General features: G+C 38.4%; 1 protein-coding gene across 1 annotated transcript; it reads right to left on the bottom strand.

Annotated features, from left to right (window-relative positions):
- Positions 1-309: 309 nt before the first annotated feature.
- On the bottom strand, positions 310-2,707 carry CXCL6 (C-X-C motif chemokine ligand 6). Its single transcript, XM_045079861.1, has 4 exons — positions 2,500-2,707; positions 2,227-2,359; positions 2,023-2,106; positions 310-1,395 (listed from the first exon to the last, which is right to left on the bottom strand). Exons 1-4 carry the CDS (start codon positions 2,612-2,614, stop codon positions 1,377-1,379), a joined length of 351 nt encoding a protein of 116 aa, XP_044935796.1. The 5' UTR covers positions 2,615-2,707; the 3' UTR covers positions 310-1,376.
- Positions 2,708-20,316: the final 17,609 nt, after the last annotated feature.

Below are 20,316 nucleotides of genomic sequence, written 5' to 3'. Positions count from 1 at the left end.
AGCAGGAATCACAGGTCAGATGAGACAGAGCCTAATCTGTCCTGCCTTGCAACTTTGATGTCACTTCTAGGGAAAAGGGAGCCAGTTAAAGTCTAGGTTTTCTAAACAACGCTGGAGGTTGTCTAGAGGTGCCTGGAGGAGTACCTAGAAGGTGGCTGAGCTTGGAGAAAGGTGGGACAAATGCAATGTCCCTGGGAAATGAGGGTCCTTTCTGTTGGCCAGAGACTAGCAGAGTGATTTTTAAGATAATTTGGAATTAAAAATAAATAGAAATTTTGTAACAGTGTAAGAAAGGAGAAATGACATAAATAAATTTTATAAATCTTTTATTTTTTTCCCAAAGTACAAAAGAAGTGCTACAAACAAGAGTAATTTTCACAATGGAAGTGTGACGCATAGATAATTCTTTATCACAAAATGGTAAAAACCTTAACCTGTGTATGTTGTTTGAAAACAAAAGTGAATCTATATTTAAATAGCTCAAATATCCTTTCGAACCTTTATGAGTATAAATCACTGTGAAGTTTGCTTTAATTCCTAAAAAAATTCAAACAATGCATTTCTATAAAAGAGCTAGAAATAGGGAACTTGCCTATATCCTAGCTTCTTTATCTGTCCAAATCATATATTTAGGGACTAGAATTATAGTACTCCTAGTAAAATGGTTAATACACACCATGAAATCAAAGTTTAATGAGTAAGTCATGACATTATGCCATACTGAGAAGACATCAAATGTCTAAAATTATAGGAAAAGAACATACTCGTCCTTATGGAATTGAACATTTACAAATTCTAAATAAAGAAATACATTTTACACCGATAATTGCATGTTACACCAGCTTTTTAAGGCAATATAATTCAGCATCCCAGAGTCAAAAGCAAGGAAACTTAACATATTCCTCAAGAAACGATACCAAAATACTTCCCGTTTCATGAGGCGTGAAGATAACAATTTATCTCCACATCCAGCATTTTAATGAAATAACATTCACATATTAAACCCACAGCCTTCTCAGTAACACTGTAAGGGATATATTCTAAAAATAAGCAGTCACCTCGAAAGCTTAACAACCACTGGTTCTTGACTCACAATTTAGTCAATCGCCAAAGATTTCAATAGCATGACAGATAAAATAACAGCAAATAAATAGCAGGAAATACTATATTAAATATTTCATGAGCTGAGCATTACACTTGAGGGTCAAACGTAGGTGCGTCCCCACCATCCTTCTCTCAAAGTGGGAGATTTATGACGAAGCCTAACTCATTGGAGAAAATTAATCCAGCCTTCTTGTCTTCACTGGGTCCCAAGACACTCAGAAAACTGCTCTGCTAAGGAACGGGACAACTTTTCCAAGGCATGGTCCTTCCTCTTAATCAGTTTTTCTTCCACTGTTGAGAAAAGAATCATATTAGTTTAACCAAGTTTCCACACTCCTGTCTGCTCCCACCTGTTTTCCAAACACAGAGTTTAGGACCAATGAAAACAGCAAAGGGCGGACTCCAGGACTTCACTGACAACAGAAAAATACATTTCATGGGGCACCTGGGTGGCTCCGTGGGTTAAAGCCTCTGCCTTCGGCTCAGGTCATGATCTCAGGGTCCTGGGATTGAGCCCTGCATTGGGCTCTCTGCTCAGCAGGGAGCCTGCTTTCCCCTTCTCTCTCTGCCTGCCTCTCTGCCTGCTTGTGATCTCTCTCTCTCTCTGTGTCAAATAAATAATTGAAATCTTTAAAAAAAAAAAAAGAAAGAAAGAAAGAAAGAAAGAAAAGAAAGAAAAAGAAAAATACATTTCAGTAATGAGCTCTGTGGAACCCACTAGGCAATTACATGTGAAATTGGTGACAGGAGTTTTCCCAGGACATTCCAGAACAACTTCCCCCCTTTCTCCTGAACGAACTTGTATTCTGAGCGTGACCTGGAATGTGGTCAGCAAATTCCATACAGAGAATAAGGACCTTGAGAAGCGGGAACTCTCGAAAGAGATGAAAAAGCGCCAGGATGAAAGCGACAGGGTACCTGTCCAAAATTTTCTGGATGACTTTCTTCATCACCGGGTTCTCCGGGTCCAGACAGACTTCCTTCTTGTTCTTCAGGGTGGCTCTGCAGAAACGAAAAGAGGCCGAGCCCGTGAGCCACGGGGGCTGACGACTCCGGCTGAGGGACGCCCCTCTCTCTGGTCGAGGTCACCGCGACACCGGGGCGCAGCGCACCAGCACTTACACGACTTCCACCCTGGAGCACTGCGGCCCGGGGGCGATCACCTCCACCTTAGCGATCATCTTGGGCCGGATCCCCGGTGTGGTGGTTAGACACACGCAGCGCAGCTCCCTCAGGATGGTCGAGACGGGACCGGCTGGGGCGCAAAGAGAGACACCGTTATGGGGCAGGTTGGCGGGGAGCTCTCCCCCCGCGAGCCCGCCCGGGACGCGTCCCCGCGCCGCAGCCTCCGCGGACGCTGGACCCGGGTGCCGGCCGCGTGCCGCGCGCTCTCACCGCGGGCGAGGGGCCCCGGCGGCGTCAGCAGCAGCAGCAGCAGCAGCGGCAGCAGCGCGCACCGCGAGCCGGAGAGGCCCGGGACGCGGGCGGCGCGGCTGGGCGGGAGGCTCATTGCGGCACGGAGGGCGGTGAGGGGCGAGGGCTCTAGAGGCAGGAGAGGAACCGGGAGTTGGAGCTCCAGGGCACTGTGGCTTTCCCCAAGTCCTTTGCAAGCCTTTTATCTGCGCGGGCCCCTTCCCTCCCCCGCCCCCCCCCCCCCCGCAGGAAACTCAGCATTGGGATGCTTGGGAAACTCCCTGGATGAGGGGGGCGGAGGGGGGTGGCGATGGGTGGGGGGTGGGGGGCCGAGCGGAGGGAATGGAGGGTGGCTGGGAGGAGCTGCCTCCTTCTCCACTGGTAGCCCTGGACTTGGTCGCCCGACCTGACCGTGTATGGTGCTGCCGCTCCGGGAGGTGGTGGGGAGCAATCCTGCAGGGCGCTCACCCTCCAGGCCAGCCGGGGCTAGCGAAGGCCGGCTCCTCCCGGGGAGAGAGCCCTCGTTCCCATCCAAGGAGGAAGACTGGAACCCAACCGGCAGATTTGACTTTAGAACAATTTCTGAACGACCTTCCTAATTTATCATTTACCCTCATCATCATCCTCTTCATCCTCACAATTCAGGAAGTGTAAGCTGTGATTAAAACTGCATGAAACAGAGCAGAACCTGATGCGGGGCTCCATCCCAGGACCCTGGGATCATGACCTGACCTGAAGGCAGAGGCTTAACCCACTGAGCCACCCAGGCGCCCCTCAATGCATCGTTCTTATCAAAGAATACGGGGACTGCTCCTGAAGTCCAGGTTCCTAGACTCTAACCATAGGCCAACTGTGCAAGCAGTTTTTTCTAAGGATAGCAGTTCCAGTTTGTAAGTTAACTCTTTCAGTAGATAACTTTCTGAAACTTGCTCTTTTCACTTAATAAAATGTTTTTGAGATCATAAAAAAAAAAAAAAAAAAAACTGCATGAAACAGGGGACGCCTGGGTGGCTCAGTGGGTTCAAGCCTCTGCTTTCGGCTCAAGTCATGATCTATCGCAGGGTCCTGGGATCCAGCCCCGCATTGGGCTGTCTGCTCAGCAGGGAGCCTGCTTCCTCCTCTCTGCCTGCCTCTCTGCCTGCTCGTGATCTGTCAAATAAATAAATAAATAAAATCTAAGGAAAAAAAAAAAACCAAAACTGCATGAAACAGAAAGCCCTTCCTCTTCTGCTTGCAGGCAGGTCATTCTAGGTTTCTCAAATTAATTCATGATTCTTGGACTTTGGCTAGTTTTAGAGGCCAAGACACTTTAATGAAAATCTCTCTCCTCCTGCTGGAAGCCAGTGGCAGGAAGGGATTCCAGAATCAATCCGGCTAACTGGAAATGTCTCCTTGTTGTTCAACAAGCGTCTGCCTGTCGGGTGGTCTTCCAACATCACTCAGCGAATTACCCTGGGAGACAATGACTTGCTTTCCGTGGTTCAATACGCTGGTCAATTAGAAGAGGTGGGGTCTTTCGGGGGGGGGGTGTAAGTGATGGGGTGCAGTGAGTGCAGACTAAAGCAGAGTCCGAGCTGAGCCTGTTCCAGTGGCTCCAGACCCTAGCCAGGTGTGTAACTGACCCAGGTGGGACAGGCCGTGGGAGGCTGATGAGCTTGAGGAGCAATTCTGGAAGTTTGGAAGTTTGGTCTGGGGATTTGAGTCAATCTGGCAGCAAGACAACGCCAGTTCTGGTTTCTCTCAGCTTCACGGGAGGGAAGAACCACAAGCTTCTGGAGTGATTTAGCTTCAGGATCAGCGGCTGCTTTAATCCACAGGCCTGCTTGAATTCACGGGAACTAGAGCTGCCTCCTGAAGGTGAGGGGTGAGGACTACCCCATGCTCTCTCTTCTCTTTCTCTCAACTGTGGAACTAGAACACTGAAATTTGAACGGCAACTCTTTCCTCTGTCCAACTCTATGGGAGGCAAAAGTACAATATTGGGATGACACATGGGCTTTCTTTCACGGAAATCTAGCTAAATCCTCTTCTGGATTGTTCTCAATACCTCGTCCTCACAGTAGGTCAGCAAAGGCAATGGGTAAGCACAACAGCCGTGAGAAGCCAGTCATGGAAAGAAATCACTTTCCTTGTCCCTGAAGACTCTGGGGAATTTTTTTTTTTTTTCTGACTCCACGTACCTTCCTTTCACCTGCATTGCTGAATAAGGAGGACATCTCATAACCCTTTTATTTTTTATTTTATTTTTAAAATTTTCATTGTGTTATGTTAGTCACCATAAAATACATCATTAGTTTTTGATGCAATGGTCCAAGGTTATTCGTTTAGGTACAACACCAGTGCTCCGTGCCATCCGTGCCCTCCGTAATACCCAGCACCAGGCTCATCCATCCCCCACACCTTTCTCCTCTAAAACCCTCAGGTTGTTTTTTAGAGTCCACAGGCTCTCATGGTTCACCTCATAAACCTTTTCGAACTTTTAGTCTGGAAGGATATTAAGACACCGGTGAAGGCTGGGAGGTTTGGCCTCACTTTGTGGGAAGCTGAATGGAAAGTTCTCTATTCGGTACAGCTTCCTGATACCATCCTCATCATACCTGACTCAGGTAATATAATCCTTCATCCTTCAAGGGAGTGGTCATCTGGGAAAACAGCCTGCCTGAAGATTTATTATATTGACGTTTTAGAGATTAGAGTGTATCGAAAGACAAAAGGTAAACCTCACTGGCGTGAATAAAACAAAACTTCAAAAATGGGATGAAAAATTTGGGGCAACTTAATCACAGTGAATAAACCACAATATAATGAGACTTTGTAAAAAATACTTAATGACATAGGTTATTTAGGGTTATGAGTATATGTGTTTATATTAGTTCCAAATAACACATTTGAATATAAATGAGCATATGAGTTATTTGGGTACTAAATGATAAGATCAGAGAAGGTTCATGAGACATGATTTCCAGTTCCTCCTGACACTCTTCTAGAGATGTTCATGTTTCACCTGGTTTGCATTCTGAATCAACTTGCCATGGATTATTTACAGAATATAAGGCAAAGAAATTATTTTTTCTTCAGCTGGTGGGCAGGTAATAGAAAGTCCCCAGTAGATGTAGGCTGTTGGGTTGCCCAACCTAAGCAGGAAACAATGTGTAACTTAACCTGGGTTCTCACTGAATTCATTCTGGCTCGTTGCCCATGCCTCGCTCTTGTCTAGGCATCGCTGGTGTGGGCCTTTTGCAAAGACAGATAGGACTGTGGATGGTCTAAAGACTCCTTGCAATTGAGAATGACAGCACCAAGTACCATAGGAGACAGAGCTCTTTAAAAGTAATCTCACAAAACAAACTGAGGGTTGCTGGGGGGAGGGGGTTTGGGAGAAGGGGGTGGGATTATGGACATTGGGGAGGGTATGTGCTTTGGTGAGTGCTGTGAAGTGTGTAAACCTGGTGATTCACAGACCTGTACCCCTGGGGATAAAAATATATGTTTATAAAAAATAAAAAATTTAAAAATAAATAAATAAATAAATAAATAAATGGGGGGAAAAAAGTAGTTGTTTCTTTCTTGCCCTTTAAAAAGGGAGGCCATTTGCCTTACCTGCATTCTGTTTAGGTAGTGGCAAAAGGTATTGCGCTATTTTGCCCTAAACAATAAAAACAATCCACAAAATTACACCGACAACCTGAGAGCCTGAGACTGACTTGTTTGTCAGAAGCAGAGTCGTATGTATGTGTATATAGATGAGACAGAGTCATAATACCACAGACTCATGTAATAGGAATTAAATCATTCTCAATGGTTAGTGACTTCCAAACCACTTTCTTGCTCATTTTGTTCTGAGACTCATATCAATACTTTAATGCAGATAAGAAAAATTCTCCTAACCTCATTTTAGGAGCAACTTCTCCTGTGGACAGGCGATGATACACAGGAAAAAAGAAGTTGAGAGTTAAAGTATTAAATGTTTCTAAAAGCCCTGGGCTTCTCAGAAATAGAACATAGAACCATCCATTTGGTCTGGGCTAAGCAAAAAAAAAAAAAAAATTAAATAGTAATAATTTTTTTTTAAATCATAAAACTAAGGCGAGAGTGTTAAGTAGAAAAGCAATGACTAGAAGTGAAGTGCTAGAGAATCGTTCACAAGAATTTTTTTAATTGGGTAAAATCGGTACATAATATTATATAAGTTCCAGATGTACAACATTTAGTTCATTACAATTCAGTACCTGTGCACTACACAGTGATCACCACTGGAGGTCTCGATACCACCCATTACCCTTTAATTGACACCCTTCACCCATTTTGCTCACCCCCTCTCATCCCCTCTGGTAACAACTAGTCTGTATTCTGTATCAATGAGTTTATTTTTGTTTTCATTTTGTTTGTTCATTTGTCTACTTTTTTTTTCTTTTTAGATTCTATATATAAGTGAAATCATATATTTGTTGTTCTCTGATTAACTTATTTTACTTGACATAATCCTTTAAAGGTTCAAGTTTCATCTATGTTGTCACAAACAAGACTTCATTCTTATTTAGGGCTGAGTAATATTCCCTCATCATCCATTATTATTCCATATACATACACACACCCACATCTTCTTTATCCATTCACTCATTGATGGATGTTTAGACTGTTTCCATTTCCTGCCTATTGTGAATAATGAACCTAGGGGTGCATATGTGTCTTTGAATCAGCATTTTTGTACTCTTCAGATAAATACTGAGAAATGAGATGGCTGGATCCTATAGTAGTCCTAGTCTTAATTTTTTAAAGAATTGTCATACTGTTTTTCATAATGGCTGCACCATTTTGCATTCCTACCAACAATGCACAAGTGTGCTTTTTTCTCTACATCTTCTCTGATGCTAGTTATTCCTTGTCTTTTTGGTAATAGCTACTTTAACAGATGTGAGGTGATATCTAATTGTGGTTTTGATTTGTATTTCCCTGATGATGAGTGATGTTGAGCATCTTATTATGTGTCTGTTGGCCATCTGTGTGTCTTCTTACTTCAAAATCCCTTCCATTTTTTCACTGAGTTTTTTTGTTTGTTTGTTTGTTTGTCTTTGAATTGTATGAGTTCTTTAGACATATTGGATATTTATCCTTATTGGATATATGATTTGAAAAAGTCATTTCCCATCCAGTAGGCTGATGATGGCTTCTTTTGCTGTGCAGAAGCTTTTTAGTTTAACATAACCCCATTTGTTTATTTTTTCTTTTCACAAAAAAAAAAGTTAATATTTTTCAGATTACAAACCATATTCTTCATAGTCACTGGCAAATACCCGTGGCTCCTCACATCTGGTTAACCACTTGTATTGCCCAACAAACATACTTTAAGCTGTTGAAATTCCCAGTCTATGTACTCCTGACCTTTGAGGCAAGGGTGATGTCAAACAGCAGAGAGATTTCCAGATTAACCAGCCTGAAATTGTCACCTGCTTTCCAAATTCCTCTCTTTCTTCAGGACCGGTGTGGGATCCTGTCTTCCCGTGGAAGGTTTATTCTGGCAAAGCCAATTATTATGTACTCTTTTTACCTTCAGTCTTTGAATACCTAATGTACTTGATGTACTTGTAATAACTATCTCTTGAGACAGAGTTAACTTATTCCTTAATTTTGCTTTTGTCTCTCTCAAGTCAACTATAAACTCATTAAAATGAAGGGAAGGAAATGTTGAATCACAATGTTATATACCTGAAACCAATATTGCATTGTATGCCAAGTAACTGGAATTTAGATACAAACTTAAAAAAAATAAAATCAGTGGTAACGTCTTATATTTCTCACATTTCCAGGTTCAGTAACAGTCTATGAATATTTAGTAACAGATAATGATAACTTTTTATCTTGCAATGTTCTTTGAATTACAAGTGGACCTTAAAGTTAAAAGAAGAGAATAGGATGGATCGCAGCCATTAATCATTTGTACGCCTCAGTTTTGAATTAGCTTTCCCTTGTGTTGAAATTTATTTCTCAGTTATTCTTAGGGACAGTTCAAATGATATTTTTAGTCTTTGGAATTTGAACAACTCAGAAGAATGTTCAGAAACCAGCAGGATATTTGATATTAAAAGAAAAAGATTATACAACTATAGTATCAACCTAATTAAAATTTTTAAAAAGATTTTATTTATTTATTTGTCAGAGAGAGAGCGAGCACAGGCAGGCAAGAGTGGCAGGCAGAGACAGAGGGAGAAGCAGGCTCCCTGCCAAACAAGGAGCCTGATATGGGACTCGATCCCAGGATGCTGGGATCATGACCCAAGTGGAAGACAGCCACTTAACTGACTGAGCCACCCAGGAATCACATAGATTAAAGTTTTTCTGGAACTTAGACTTTGTTGGAGAGTAATGATAAGGAAAAATTCTGGTTAAGTCATACTGTGTTGAATGTTAACAGTGTGGGATTATTATTCTAAATTGATGTCTTCCAACAAGTCAAAAAGGCCTTTAACTGTGTGATTAAGTATATGACCTAGACCATTTAAATATTTTCTAAGTTTCTATTTATTTTACATTATTTTTAAGAAATGCTATATGATTACAGTAATGAAAGGTGTAGACCTATAATTCTCAGGTTAGGCACATAAAGAATATCAGTATAAGAATTTATTGACCAGTAAGAGTTTAAGTGGAGGGAGGGTAGAGCTACCTGCTTATATGCAGAAGAAAAGGAAAAAGCCAGCTCTTTATGGTTAGCTTTGCAACATCCATGAAATCTGTCTCCTTCCACATCGGATTGGCAGTCCAAGGAAGAAACAATATTATTTAGGGAACAATTTTGCTTCAAAGTTGCCCCAGCTCTACTGTGAAACATCAGAAAGGGTTTCCCTTCGCGTCTCCATTCTCTCATTTTCCTTGCTGTCCATTTCAGATCAAATCTGCCTGAGGAAGGAGTAAATCAATGATCCTTAACTGGTCCAGACTGAGCAAGGCTCCCAGTAACCATAAATGTCCTTTATATTGCCAGCTCTGGAGGAGGGGGGGTGGGGTAGCTAGTTACTTTTGTTCATCTGTGCAAAAGCTGTAAAATGTCTCATTGACCAGAGAAGATACAAAGATGAGGAATAAATTTTGAATGTTTCCCAAAGCCCTGGGCTTCTCAGAAATAGGAAGTACTTATTATATTCTTCAGAAATTTCGTCTGGACTCAGCAGAACAACAATAAAAGTCTTCTTAGGGGTTAGCTATTTTAAATAAGTTTTTTGAGGAGCCATTTATCTGATAGTGCAGAGGTCCTTTATGAAAATTAGACTTCTAATGCTGTGCTTGATAATTATTACTTACTATACTGTTGTTGTTGTTGTTGTTTTTTGACTACCATTACCTTCATAACTTTTTTAGTTTAGGAGAATATCCACTTCTTCACGAACTCACAATCTTTTTCATTCACATTTAATATATGTTAGAAGCTCATTGATTGCTACTGGAATAAGAATAATTGTGATGTATTTGTATGTTTGTGGTTTATATACTTTAGAGATAATCAAAACTCTCTGTTAGACTGCCTTATCACCACTAGAACAAATAGCAGACTCATCATTTGACAAGTATCTAAGATGATGTTCATGTACTTAAAAGTCAAACATATGCACACACACCACCACCACCACCATCATCAACAACAACAACAATGCGGTGGTGTAAATATTTGTGCTCCCCTCCCCCAAATTCATACGTTGAAATCCTTATACTTAGCATGATTGTATTAGGAGGCCAGGCCTTTAGGAAGAAATTAAGTCATGAGGGCAGATCCCTCATGAATGCAATTAGTGTCCTTATAAAAGAGTCCCTACTGAGGTCCCACACCCCTTCCTACCAAGTGAAGACACAGCAAGAAGGTGCCATCTATGAAGCAGGAAGTAGGTCCCCACCAGACACTGAATCTGCCAACACCTTGTACTTGAACTTCCCAGTGTCAAGAACTGTGAGCAATAAATTTCTGTTGTTTATAAGATCAAGAGAAAAATGAGAATAGAACATATCTTATAGCTGACTTTTTGCCACAGATTTTTTTTCATAAATCTGATAATGAAATCTCAGGAGTAACTGCTTTTATGCATTTTCAAAACATTACCATAAGAGGGGTGGGGGATGGGCAAAATGGGTGAAGGAAGTGGGAGGCACAGACTTCCAGTGATGGCATGAATAAGTGACAGGAATGAAAGGTCTAAATGCATAGGGAGTATAGGCAATGATATTAGGATAGCATTGTATCGTGACAGAGGGCAGCTACACTTGTGGTGATCATACCTTAATATATACAGTTGTCAAATCAATATGTTACATACTGGAAAGTAATGTAACATTGTGTGTCAATTATACTTCAACTTAAAAGCATTTCATTAATTTAAAAAATTGCAAAACACACAAACACACACACACACACACACACACACACACACACACACATACACACCCCTGATCTCCTGGGCCACAGTTAATGCAAAAAATTTTTTAAGAATTGAGAAATTGATCCCACTGGCTTACGAGGTGTTGCAATACCAAAGTAAAAATCACAAAATCCTAGAAATTCTGGCTTAAACTGGGCTATGAGTATCATCCTAACCAGTTGGGATTTTAAAGCATGGCTTCTCCTGGGGAGTAAATTGACAAAACCACTTGAGTAAAATGTTTGAATCATTTTGGTTTCCAAAAAATTCAGCATTAGTAAATCAGACGGCAAATCATTTTCTTTGGAACAGAATGTCCCTTGGAAACAGCTTTTATTTTTCCCTAATTTAAATTTGAAAACCAGACTTGTGAATGTTATGACCAGGGATTGTGTCATAGAAAAGAGAAAAATATAAAAAAAGAGAGAGAGAGAAAAGAGAAAAAAAGTAGTCCATACTGTAGTAGAAAAAGACCAAAGCTGGTTCCTCTCATAATATGATTATGTACAAATTAGTTGTTTGTAATAAATGAAAGTTTTATATGAAGTGTTTCTAATTAGCTTTCCATGAATGTTTGAAAATAAAATCATAATGTAAATTTAGGCAGTAAAGTTGGTGAAGGAAAAAATTAGTAAGCTGAACTTTATGAATATTAAAATTTTCTATCCTGCCAAAGACACTACCAAGAGAATGAAAAGACCAGACGAGGAGTAAATATTTTAAAAAGGTATATTTGATAAAGGACTGTTGTCCAAAATATACAAAAAAATGCTTAATATTCAACACTAAGAACACAAATAATATTATTTAAAAATCACACAAAGACCTTGACACCTCACTAAAAATACATGTATACAGATGGCAAATAAACATATGAAAACATGGTGCATACCATATGTCAACAGGGAAATGCAAATTAAAAAAAGCATTGAAATATCACTATAGGCATATTAGAATGAACAATATCTAGAATATTGATAACACCAATTGCTGGTATGAATGTGGATTAACGAAACTTCCATACACCGCTGCTGGGAATGCTAAATGTCAGTTTCATATAAAATTAAACTTTCAGCCCAGCAGACATATCCCTTGGAAATTACCCAAAGGAGTTGAAAACTATGTTGGCACATAAATCTGTAAAAGGGTGTTTAAAGCAGCTTTATGGATAATTGCCCAAACTTGGAAGCAAGGAAGATGCCCTCCAAAGGTTAACAGATAAATGAACTGTGGAACATCCAGACAATGGAATATTCTTCAGTGCTGAAAAAAGGCATGGAGGAAGCTAAATGCATAGTTAACCCTATCTGAAAAGCCCTACGATTCCAATTATATGGCATTCTAGAAAAAAATCAAAACTACAGAGACCGTACAAAGATGAGTGGTTGCTCGGGTTTAAGAGCTAGGGAGAAGGAGCACAGAAGATATTTAGAGTAGTAATTATTCCGTGCAATATTGTAATGGTTGATATCTGCCATTATACGTTTGTCCAAACGCATAGAATGCACCACACCAAGAGTGAACACCGAAGTAAACCTTGGACTCTGGATGATAATGATGTGTCCAGTAGGTTCAGCAACTGTAACAAATGCACTGTTCTGATGGGGGATGTTGGTAACAGAGGCGGCTATGCATATGTGAGGGCAGGGGATACATAGGAAATCTCTGTAGCCTCTCAGTTTTGCTGTGAGCCTAAAACTGCTCGAAAAGTAAAGTCAATTTTAACATTTAAAAAATTAATTTCTAGGATGAAAAAAAGATGTTTTTTCAGCCATCCATTCATCATTGCCTTATTTGGATCCTATTTCTATGCCACTAACCTTTTGTGTAACCTTAAACAATTTAACACTTCCTTAAGTGAAAGTACCAATACCTTTTGTTTTTCTTCATAAAAATATCAAGAGGAACAATAGTTATGAAGACTTTAAAAAACATTTTTTATTTTTATGTTTTTAATTGAGATAAAATTTGCACACTGCAATGCATACATCTTAAGTGTGTAGGTCAATGAATTTCAAAATAAGTGAACAATAAACCAACATATAGAGCATTTTCATCCTCCCAGAAGATCTGTGCTTATTTATTCCCTCTATTTATTATTTATTCTATCTATGTATTCTACTTATCTATTTATTCAATCTTATTTATCTCAATCTTTTTCCAGAGACAACCGCTATTCTGATTTGTAGTTTTGTCTATACTGGAACTTCATTTAAGGAGAATTATCCAATATGTACTATTTTGTGTATGCTTTCTTTTGCTAAACTTAGCATCTGTGACATTTACCCATGTTACTGTGACTATCAGTACCACACTCCTTTTTTATTTTTTTCAGTACAATAATCCTTGAATAATTGACATGAAGTATTCGATTGTACAAAGATGCCAAAATTTGTTTATCCATTCATTTGTGGATGGACATTTGGATCTTTTCCAGTTTGGGGTTAACAATTTGACCATTATGAATAAAGCAGTTAAAAACATTATAAAATTTTTTTGTGCAAAAATACTTTTGTGGGATGAATGCAGGGAATTTTGTGAGATGAATATATCCCAAAATACTTTTATGGAATTCATACAAACATACTTTTGTGGGATGAAGATAACCACCAAAGCATTCCCTTTCTTCTCATTGAAATGTGGTCTCTCTCTGAATCTGAGCTGCTCCTGTGACTGGGTTTGATCCATATTATTTACCAGAAATGATCCTGTGTAACTTCTGAATGTGTATCCACTGCTTCCACCTCTGCAGGCTTGGAACCCTGTTTCTGGGAACCCTGTGGCTGTGCTGTGAGAATCCTAAGCTCTATGCAGAGACCATGTGACAGAGACCCCGGGCACACCAGCAGAATGCCTCACCCGAGCTGCCCGTTAAGAGTAGGCACCCACTGACTGTCCCATGAGTGATCATCCTGCACCTGCCAGGCCAGTCAGGTTTCTGAGGACTGCAGTCTAGCCTTCCAGAGCCAGAGGAAGCCAGAGGACCACCCAAATGAGCTCAGTCAACCCAGATAATCCTGAGACAATAAACAGTTACTGTTTGAGGTCACTAAGTTTTGGAATAAGTTTTTTTTACACAGAAATAAATAAATAAAAGAGATATTTTCATTTCTCTTGGATAAGTATGTAAGCCTGGAATGGCTCAAGCCTCGAGGCATGTCTACACTGAACTTTGTAGGAAACTTTCGAATGATTGTACTTCCACCAGCAAAGTAAGTGCTCTCATTATTCCAGTTTTCATCACCCATCTTTTCAAAATTTTAGCTTCAGTTAGGCACTTAGTAGTAAAAAATCATGCTTTTAATTGCTAATTTACATCTTTCCATGTGCTTTGCTGTTTGTGAAATCTTCATTGGTGAAGTATATTTTCAATCTTTTGCCTATTTTGATTTAAATTGGATTGTCTTTTTCCTACTGATTTATAGAAGTCCGTTATATATTCTAGTTACAAGTGCTTTGCTTGATAGATAAATGTATTATGATTTTTTCCAGTCTACAGTTTGAATTGTCATTTCCTAAAGAGTGTCTTTGAGGAAAAGAAGTTTTAAATTCTTTTGAATTTATTCAAATTCAATTTTGAATTTGGCCAGTTTGCCAAATTTTTCTTTTATGATGAATTCTTAAGTCCCTTCTAAGAAATTGCTCTCTACACCAAGGTTGAAATACATTCTCTTGTGTTTGATTCTAGAAGCTTTACATCCTTAGCTTTTATGTTAGGGATACAGACTGTGGCCAATTAAATTTTTATGAATCGTTCAAAGTAGTGGTTGAGTTTCATTGCTTTATATTTGTTTTCATAGAGATATCTAATTATTCCAGCAAAAATTTTTGAGATCTTTTCCTACAGACTTTCCTAGAAGCCATTATCAAATTCAGTTAATGGCATATATATATATATATATATATATATATATATCTGTACTCTATTTGGTTTCATGGACCTATCTTATGCCATCTTAAAGGATGGTATAAGATATATATTAAAGATATATCTTTATCTTTTCTTATACCAATACCATATCTTAAAAGATAGTATGTCTTAATATCTTATATCTTATATATCTTAAAAGATAGTATAAGATATCTTATATCTTAAAAGATAGTATAAGATATATATATAAAAGATTTATCTTTATCTTTTCTTATACCAATACCAGTGTCTTTGTTAATGTAGCTTTAGAAGTCTTGAAATCAGATAGTGTGATTCTTCCAATTTTGTTCTTCTATTTCAAAATCGTATAGGCTGTGATAATTCCTTTGCTTATCTATGTAAATGTTGTAAGGGATGTGCCAATTTCTTAAAAAAAGAGCTTACTGGGATTTTTGTTTGATATTACACTGAGTGTATATCAATTTGGGAGAATTTTTATTTTCACAGTTTGAGTCTTCTAATCTATGAACACAGCATAAATATTTTCCCACTTATTTGGATCTTTTTTTCTGTGTGCTATGTTTTATAATTTACAAGGTAGAATTTTTAAAATCTTTTCTTGAAGTTATTCCTTTTTTGTTTCAAGTTTACTTAAATTCTAGCTAGTTAGCATATAGTGTAATATTAGTTTCAGGAGTAGGCATATATATCACATATATATAAAACTCAGCAGTCACCCCAACAAGTGCCCTTCTTAATACCCATCACCCATTTAGTGCATCCTTGTCCAGCTCTCCTCCAGCAACCCCGCTTGTTCTCTGTAGTTGAGTCTATTTCTTGGTTTGCCTCACTCTCTGTTTTCCCTTAGCTCATTTGTTTTATTTCTTAAAATCTGCATGAGTGAAATCATATGCTCTTGAGCTATTGGTGGGAATGCAAACTGGTGTAGCCACTCTGGAAAACAGTATGGAGGTTCCTCAAATGGTTAGAAATAGAACTCACCTACAACCCAGCAACTGCACCAGTAGGTATTTACACAAGGGATACAACATAGTGATTCAAAGGGACACATGTACCCCAATGTTTATAGCGATTTTATCAACAATAGCCAGATTATGGAATGAGCCCAAATGTCCATCGATTGATGAATGGATAAAGAAGTTGTGGTATACGTATATAAAGGAATGTTACTCAGCTATAAAAAAGAATGAAATCTTGCCACTTGCAGTGATGTGGATAGAGCTAGAGTACATTATGCTAAGTGAAATAAGCCAGTCAGAGAAAGACAAATACGATATGATTCCATTCATATGTGGAATTTAAGAAACAAAACAAATGAACATAGAAGAAAAAAGAGAGAGTCGTTAAATTTATCCTTAAGTAGTTTACAAATTTGACACTATCGTGATATTTTAAATGTTTTATATCCAATTATTTGCTGCTAGAATACAGAAATAAAAGTTTGATATGTTGACCGTATATCCTGAAATCTTACCACCTTCACTTATTAATTCTGGCAAATCTCTCTTTCTCTCTAATTCTCTCTCTCTCTCCTGTATTAGATCTCCCAATGACATTTATCTTATAACTGGAAGTTTATACCCTTTGGCCAATATCTTCCCACTCCCTCTACTCCTCAGCCCCTGGCAACCACCATTCTACATTCCGTTTCTATGAGTTTGCCTTTCTGTAGATTACACACATAAATGATATCATACAGTGTTTGTCTTTCTTAGATTTATTTCACTTAGCATAATTTTCTCAAGGTCCATCCATGTTGTTGCAAATGGAAAGATTTGCTTTCTTTTTAATGGTTAGATAACATCCCATTGTATATACACATACACTCCATTTTCTTTATTCATTTGTCATTCAATGAACACAGGTTGTTTTCATATCTTGGTTATTGTGAATAATGCTGCAAGGAGCATGTGTTATACAAATATCTCTTTGAAGTAGTGATTTTATTTCTTTGACAGAAGCGCAATTGCTGGATCACATGATACTTGTATTTTTAATTTTTTGAGGAACCTCCATGCTGTTTTCCTTAGCAGCTGCATCAATTTTCATTCCTTTAACAGTGGGGAAAAATGTCCTTTTCTCCAGATCCTTGTTGACACTTGTTCTTTCTTGTGTCTTTTATAATAGCCATTCTAACAGGCATGAAGTGATAATCTCATTGTGGTTTTGATTCACATCAAATTCCTTGATGATTAGAGTGATGTTGAATAGCTTTTCATGTACCTGTTGGTCATTTGTATGTCTTCTTTGGAAAAATGTTTATTCAGGTTCTCCACCTATTTTTATATTAGATTATTTGGTTTTTGTTTGTTTTGTTTGTTTGTTTGTTTGTTTCTTTGTTATTGAGTTGTATGAGTTCCTTACAAATTTTAGATTAACTCTTCATCTGATGTGTGGTTTGCAAGTATTCTTTCCCATTTCATATGTTCATTTTGTTGATGGTTTTATCAGATTTTTCCACACAAAAGATTATTTAACCTGTAAATAAAGAGAGTTTCTTCTTCTCCTCCAAACTTTTATGCCTTTATTTATTTTCCTTGCCTTATTGCACTGGCTAAAACCTCCAGCATAATGTAATGTTGAAATAGTGAGAATGGATACAATTTCCTTATTCCCTCTCAAGTAGGTTAAATCGATTGATAGGGCTGTTGAAAATGTCTGTTTATCAACTAATATTTTTGCCTGCTTCCATTAATTGCTAAGTGATATTAAAATCTCTGTGATTGAGACACCTGGGGGGCTGTTGAGTGTCTATCTACTACTCAGGTCCTGGCTGTCTGTTGAGTGTCTATCTACTACTCAGGTCCTGATCCCGGTGTCCAAGTTCTGGGGATCAAGTTCTGCTCATCTTGCTTGTGTTCTCTATTCTGTCAAATAAATAAATAAAATCTTTTAAAAAAAATCTCTGAGATTGAACTTGGGGTTTTTTTCATGTAATTTAAAGCTTTGTATTAGGCACATATGTATTTAGGATTGTTATGTTTTCTTGATGAATTGTCTCTTCATCATTATGAAATGTTTTCTTTTTTATCTTTGCTATTTCAGTGTGAAAAACTCCTTTTCTTGGAGTATGTTTTGGTTGATATTAATAAGGCCACTCTAGGTGTCATATGATTACTTATTGCATGGTGGTTTTTTTTTTTTCCATCCAGTGACTTTCAATGTATATATGCCCTTATATTTAAAGTGCATTTCTTGGGGCACCTGGGTGACTCAGTGGGTTAAAGCCTCTGCCTTCAGCTCGGGTCATGATCCCAGGGTCCTGGGATTGAGTCCCACATCGGACTCTCTGCTCTGCAGGGAGCCTGTTTCCTCCTCTCTCTCTCTCTCTGCCTGCCTCTCTGCCTACTTGTGATCTCTGTCTGTCAAATAAATGAAATCTTTAAAAAATAAATAAATAAATAAATAAATAAATAAACTGCATTTCTTCTGGACAATTGTAATTTTGTCTTTTTTTTTTTTTAAATCCAGTATGACAATCTCTGTTTTATTCCCCCAAGTTTTTATTTAAAATCCAGTTAGTTAGCATACAGTGTAATGTTAATTTCAGGTATACAATTTGGTGATTCATCACTTATATACAAAATGAAGTGCTCATCACAGGTTCTGTCTTTTTATTGGAATTTAAGAAAAAAATTAAGTAATCTTACACCCAGTGTAGGACTCGAACTTACAATACCAAGATCAAGAGTTGCATACTCCACCAACTGGGCCAATCAGGCACCCCTACATAATTGCAATCTTAGCATACAAATATCAAGGAGGAAATAAGCTACCAATTGTGGAAAACTGACAGACATTTGTTGTTGCTTTCCTTAAAGGAAGAGATTCTGGAATGTTGGGTCATAAGATGATGCATTTTGAAGGAAAAAATCCATAAATTCTTATTCCTCTCTATCCTGACGAAATGAATTATAGATCCTTAAAATTAATATTAGAATTAAAACTAAAGGGGGAGCCTGGGTGGCTCAGAGGTTTAAGCCTCTGCCTTCAGCTCAAGTTATGATCTCAGGGTCCTGAGATCAAGCCCCCCATTGGGCTCTCTCCTCAGTGGGGAGCCTGCTTCTCCCTCTCTCTGCCTACTTATGATTCTGTCAAATAAATAAATAAAATCTCAAGAAAAACAAAAAACTGAAGGACTTATTTAGAGTCCAGCAATGGTAGCCCAAAGTCCTTTATTGATTATGCACTAAAACCTTATATGTCTAACCACAAACAAATCTCAAAACAACAATAACAACAACAACAAAAAAACAACAAACAGACAAGCAAACAGACATCCTTTCATTAAGACCTCAGAATTTAAGGCGTTAAAAAGACGTGGTTTAACTGATAAGCTGATCTTGAAATTAATGTAGAAATGCAAAAGACCCAGAATAACTAAAGAAATCTTGAAAAAGAACCAGTTGGAGAACTCACATTTCCCAATTTCCTAACCTACTACAAAACTGTAGTAATCAAGTTTATATGCTACTGGCTTAAAGGTAGATATATAGATCAATGAAGTAAAACTGAGAGTCCAGAAATAAATCTGTACATTTATGATCAGCTGATTTTCAACAAAGGGGCTGTGACAATTAAATAGGGGCAAGAACGTCTTTTCGACAATGGTGGTGAACAACCGGATATGAATGCACATGCAAAGACTGAAGGGACACTACTTCACCTCATATGCAAAAAATAACTCAAAATGAAGAAAGACATAAATAAAAGTGCTAAAACTATAGATATCATAGATGATAGTCTTTATGACCTTCAATTAAACAATGGTTTCTTGGGTACAATACCAAAACAACAAAGAATTAAAGAAAAGCAGCAACATCTTCCTGGGAACATCGCCAAAGGCAAGGGAAGCAAGGGCAAAAATGAAGTATTGGGATTTCATCAAGATCAAAAGCTTTTGCACAGCAAAGGAAACAGTTAATAAAATCAAAAGACAACTGACAGAATGGGAGAAGATATTTGCAAACGACATATCAGATAAAGGACTAGTGTCCAAAATCTATAAAGAACTTAGCAAACTCAACACCCAAAGAACAAATAATCCAATCAAGAAATGGGCAGAGGACATGAACAGACATTTCTGCAAAGAAGACATCCAGATGGCCAACAGACACATGAAAAAGTGCTCCATATCACTCGGCATCAGGGAAATACAAATCAAAACCACAATGAGGTATCACCTCACACCAGTCAGAATGGCTAAAATCAACAAGTCAGGAAATGACAGATGCTGGCGAGGATGCGGAGAAAGGGGAACCCTCCTACACTGTTGGTGAGAATGCAAGCTGGTGCAGCCACTCTGGAAAATAGCATGGAGGTTCCTCAAAATGTTGAAAATAAAACTGCCCTATGACCCAGCAATTGCACTACTGGGTATTTACCAGAGATACAAACGTAGTGATCCAAAGGGGCACGTGCACCCAAATGTTTATAGCAGCAATGTCCACAATAGCCAAACTATAGAAAGAACCTAGATGTCCATCAACAGATGAATGGATC

Source organism: Mustela putorius, unplaced genomic scaffold (genome assembly GCF_011764305.1).
Source record: "Mustela putorius furo isolate JIRA1106 unplaced genomic scaffold, ASM1176430v1.1 tig00000430_pilon_pilon_pilon, whole genome shotgun sequence".
NCBI classification, from domain to species: domain Eukaryota; kingdom Metazoa; phylum Chordata; class Mammalia; order Carnivora; family Mustelidae; genus Mustela; species Mustela putorius.
This window is presented reverse-complemented; position numbering and strand designations above follow the sequence as displayed.

What these genes read in the sequence shown, in the direction of transcription:
- CXCL6 (XM_045079861.1), bottom strand. Translation starts at nt 2,614, where the DNA reads ATGAGCCTCCCGCCCAGCCGCGCCGCCCGCGTCCCGGGCCTCTCCGGC. An exon ending in GCCGGGGCCCCTCGCCCGCG is followed by an intron (nt 2,360 to 2,499) that starts GTGAGAGCGCGC and finishes TTTGCGCCCCAG; the next exon opens with CCGGTCCCGTCTCGACCATC. An exon ending in TGCTCCAGGGTGGAAGTCGT is followed by an intron (nt 2,107 to 2,226) that starts GTAAGTGCTGGT and finishes TCGTTTCTGCAG; the next exon opens with AGCCACCCTGAAGAACAAGA.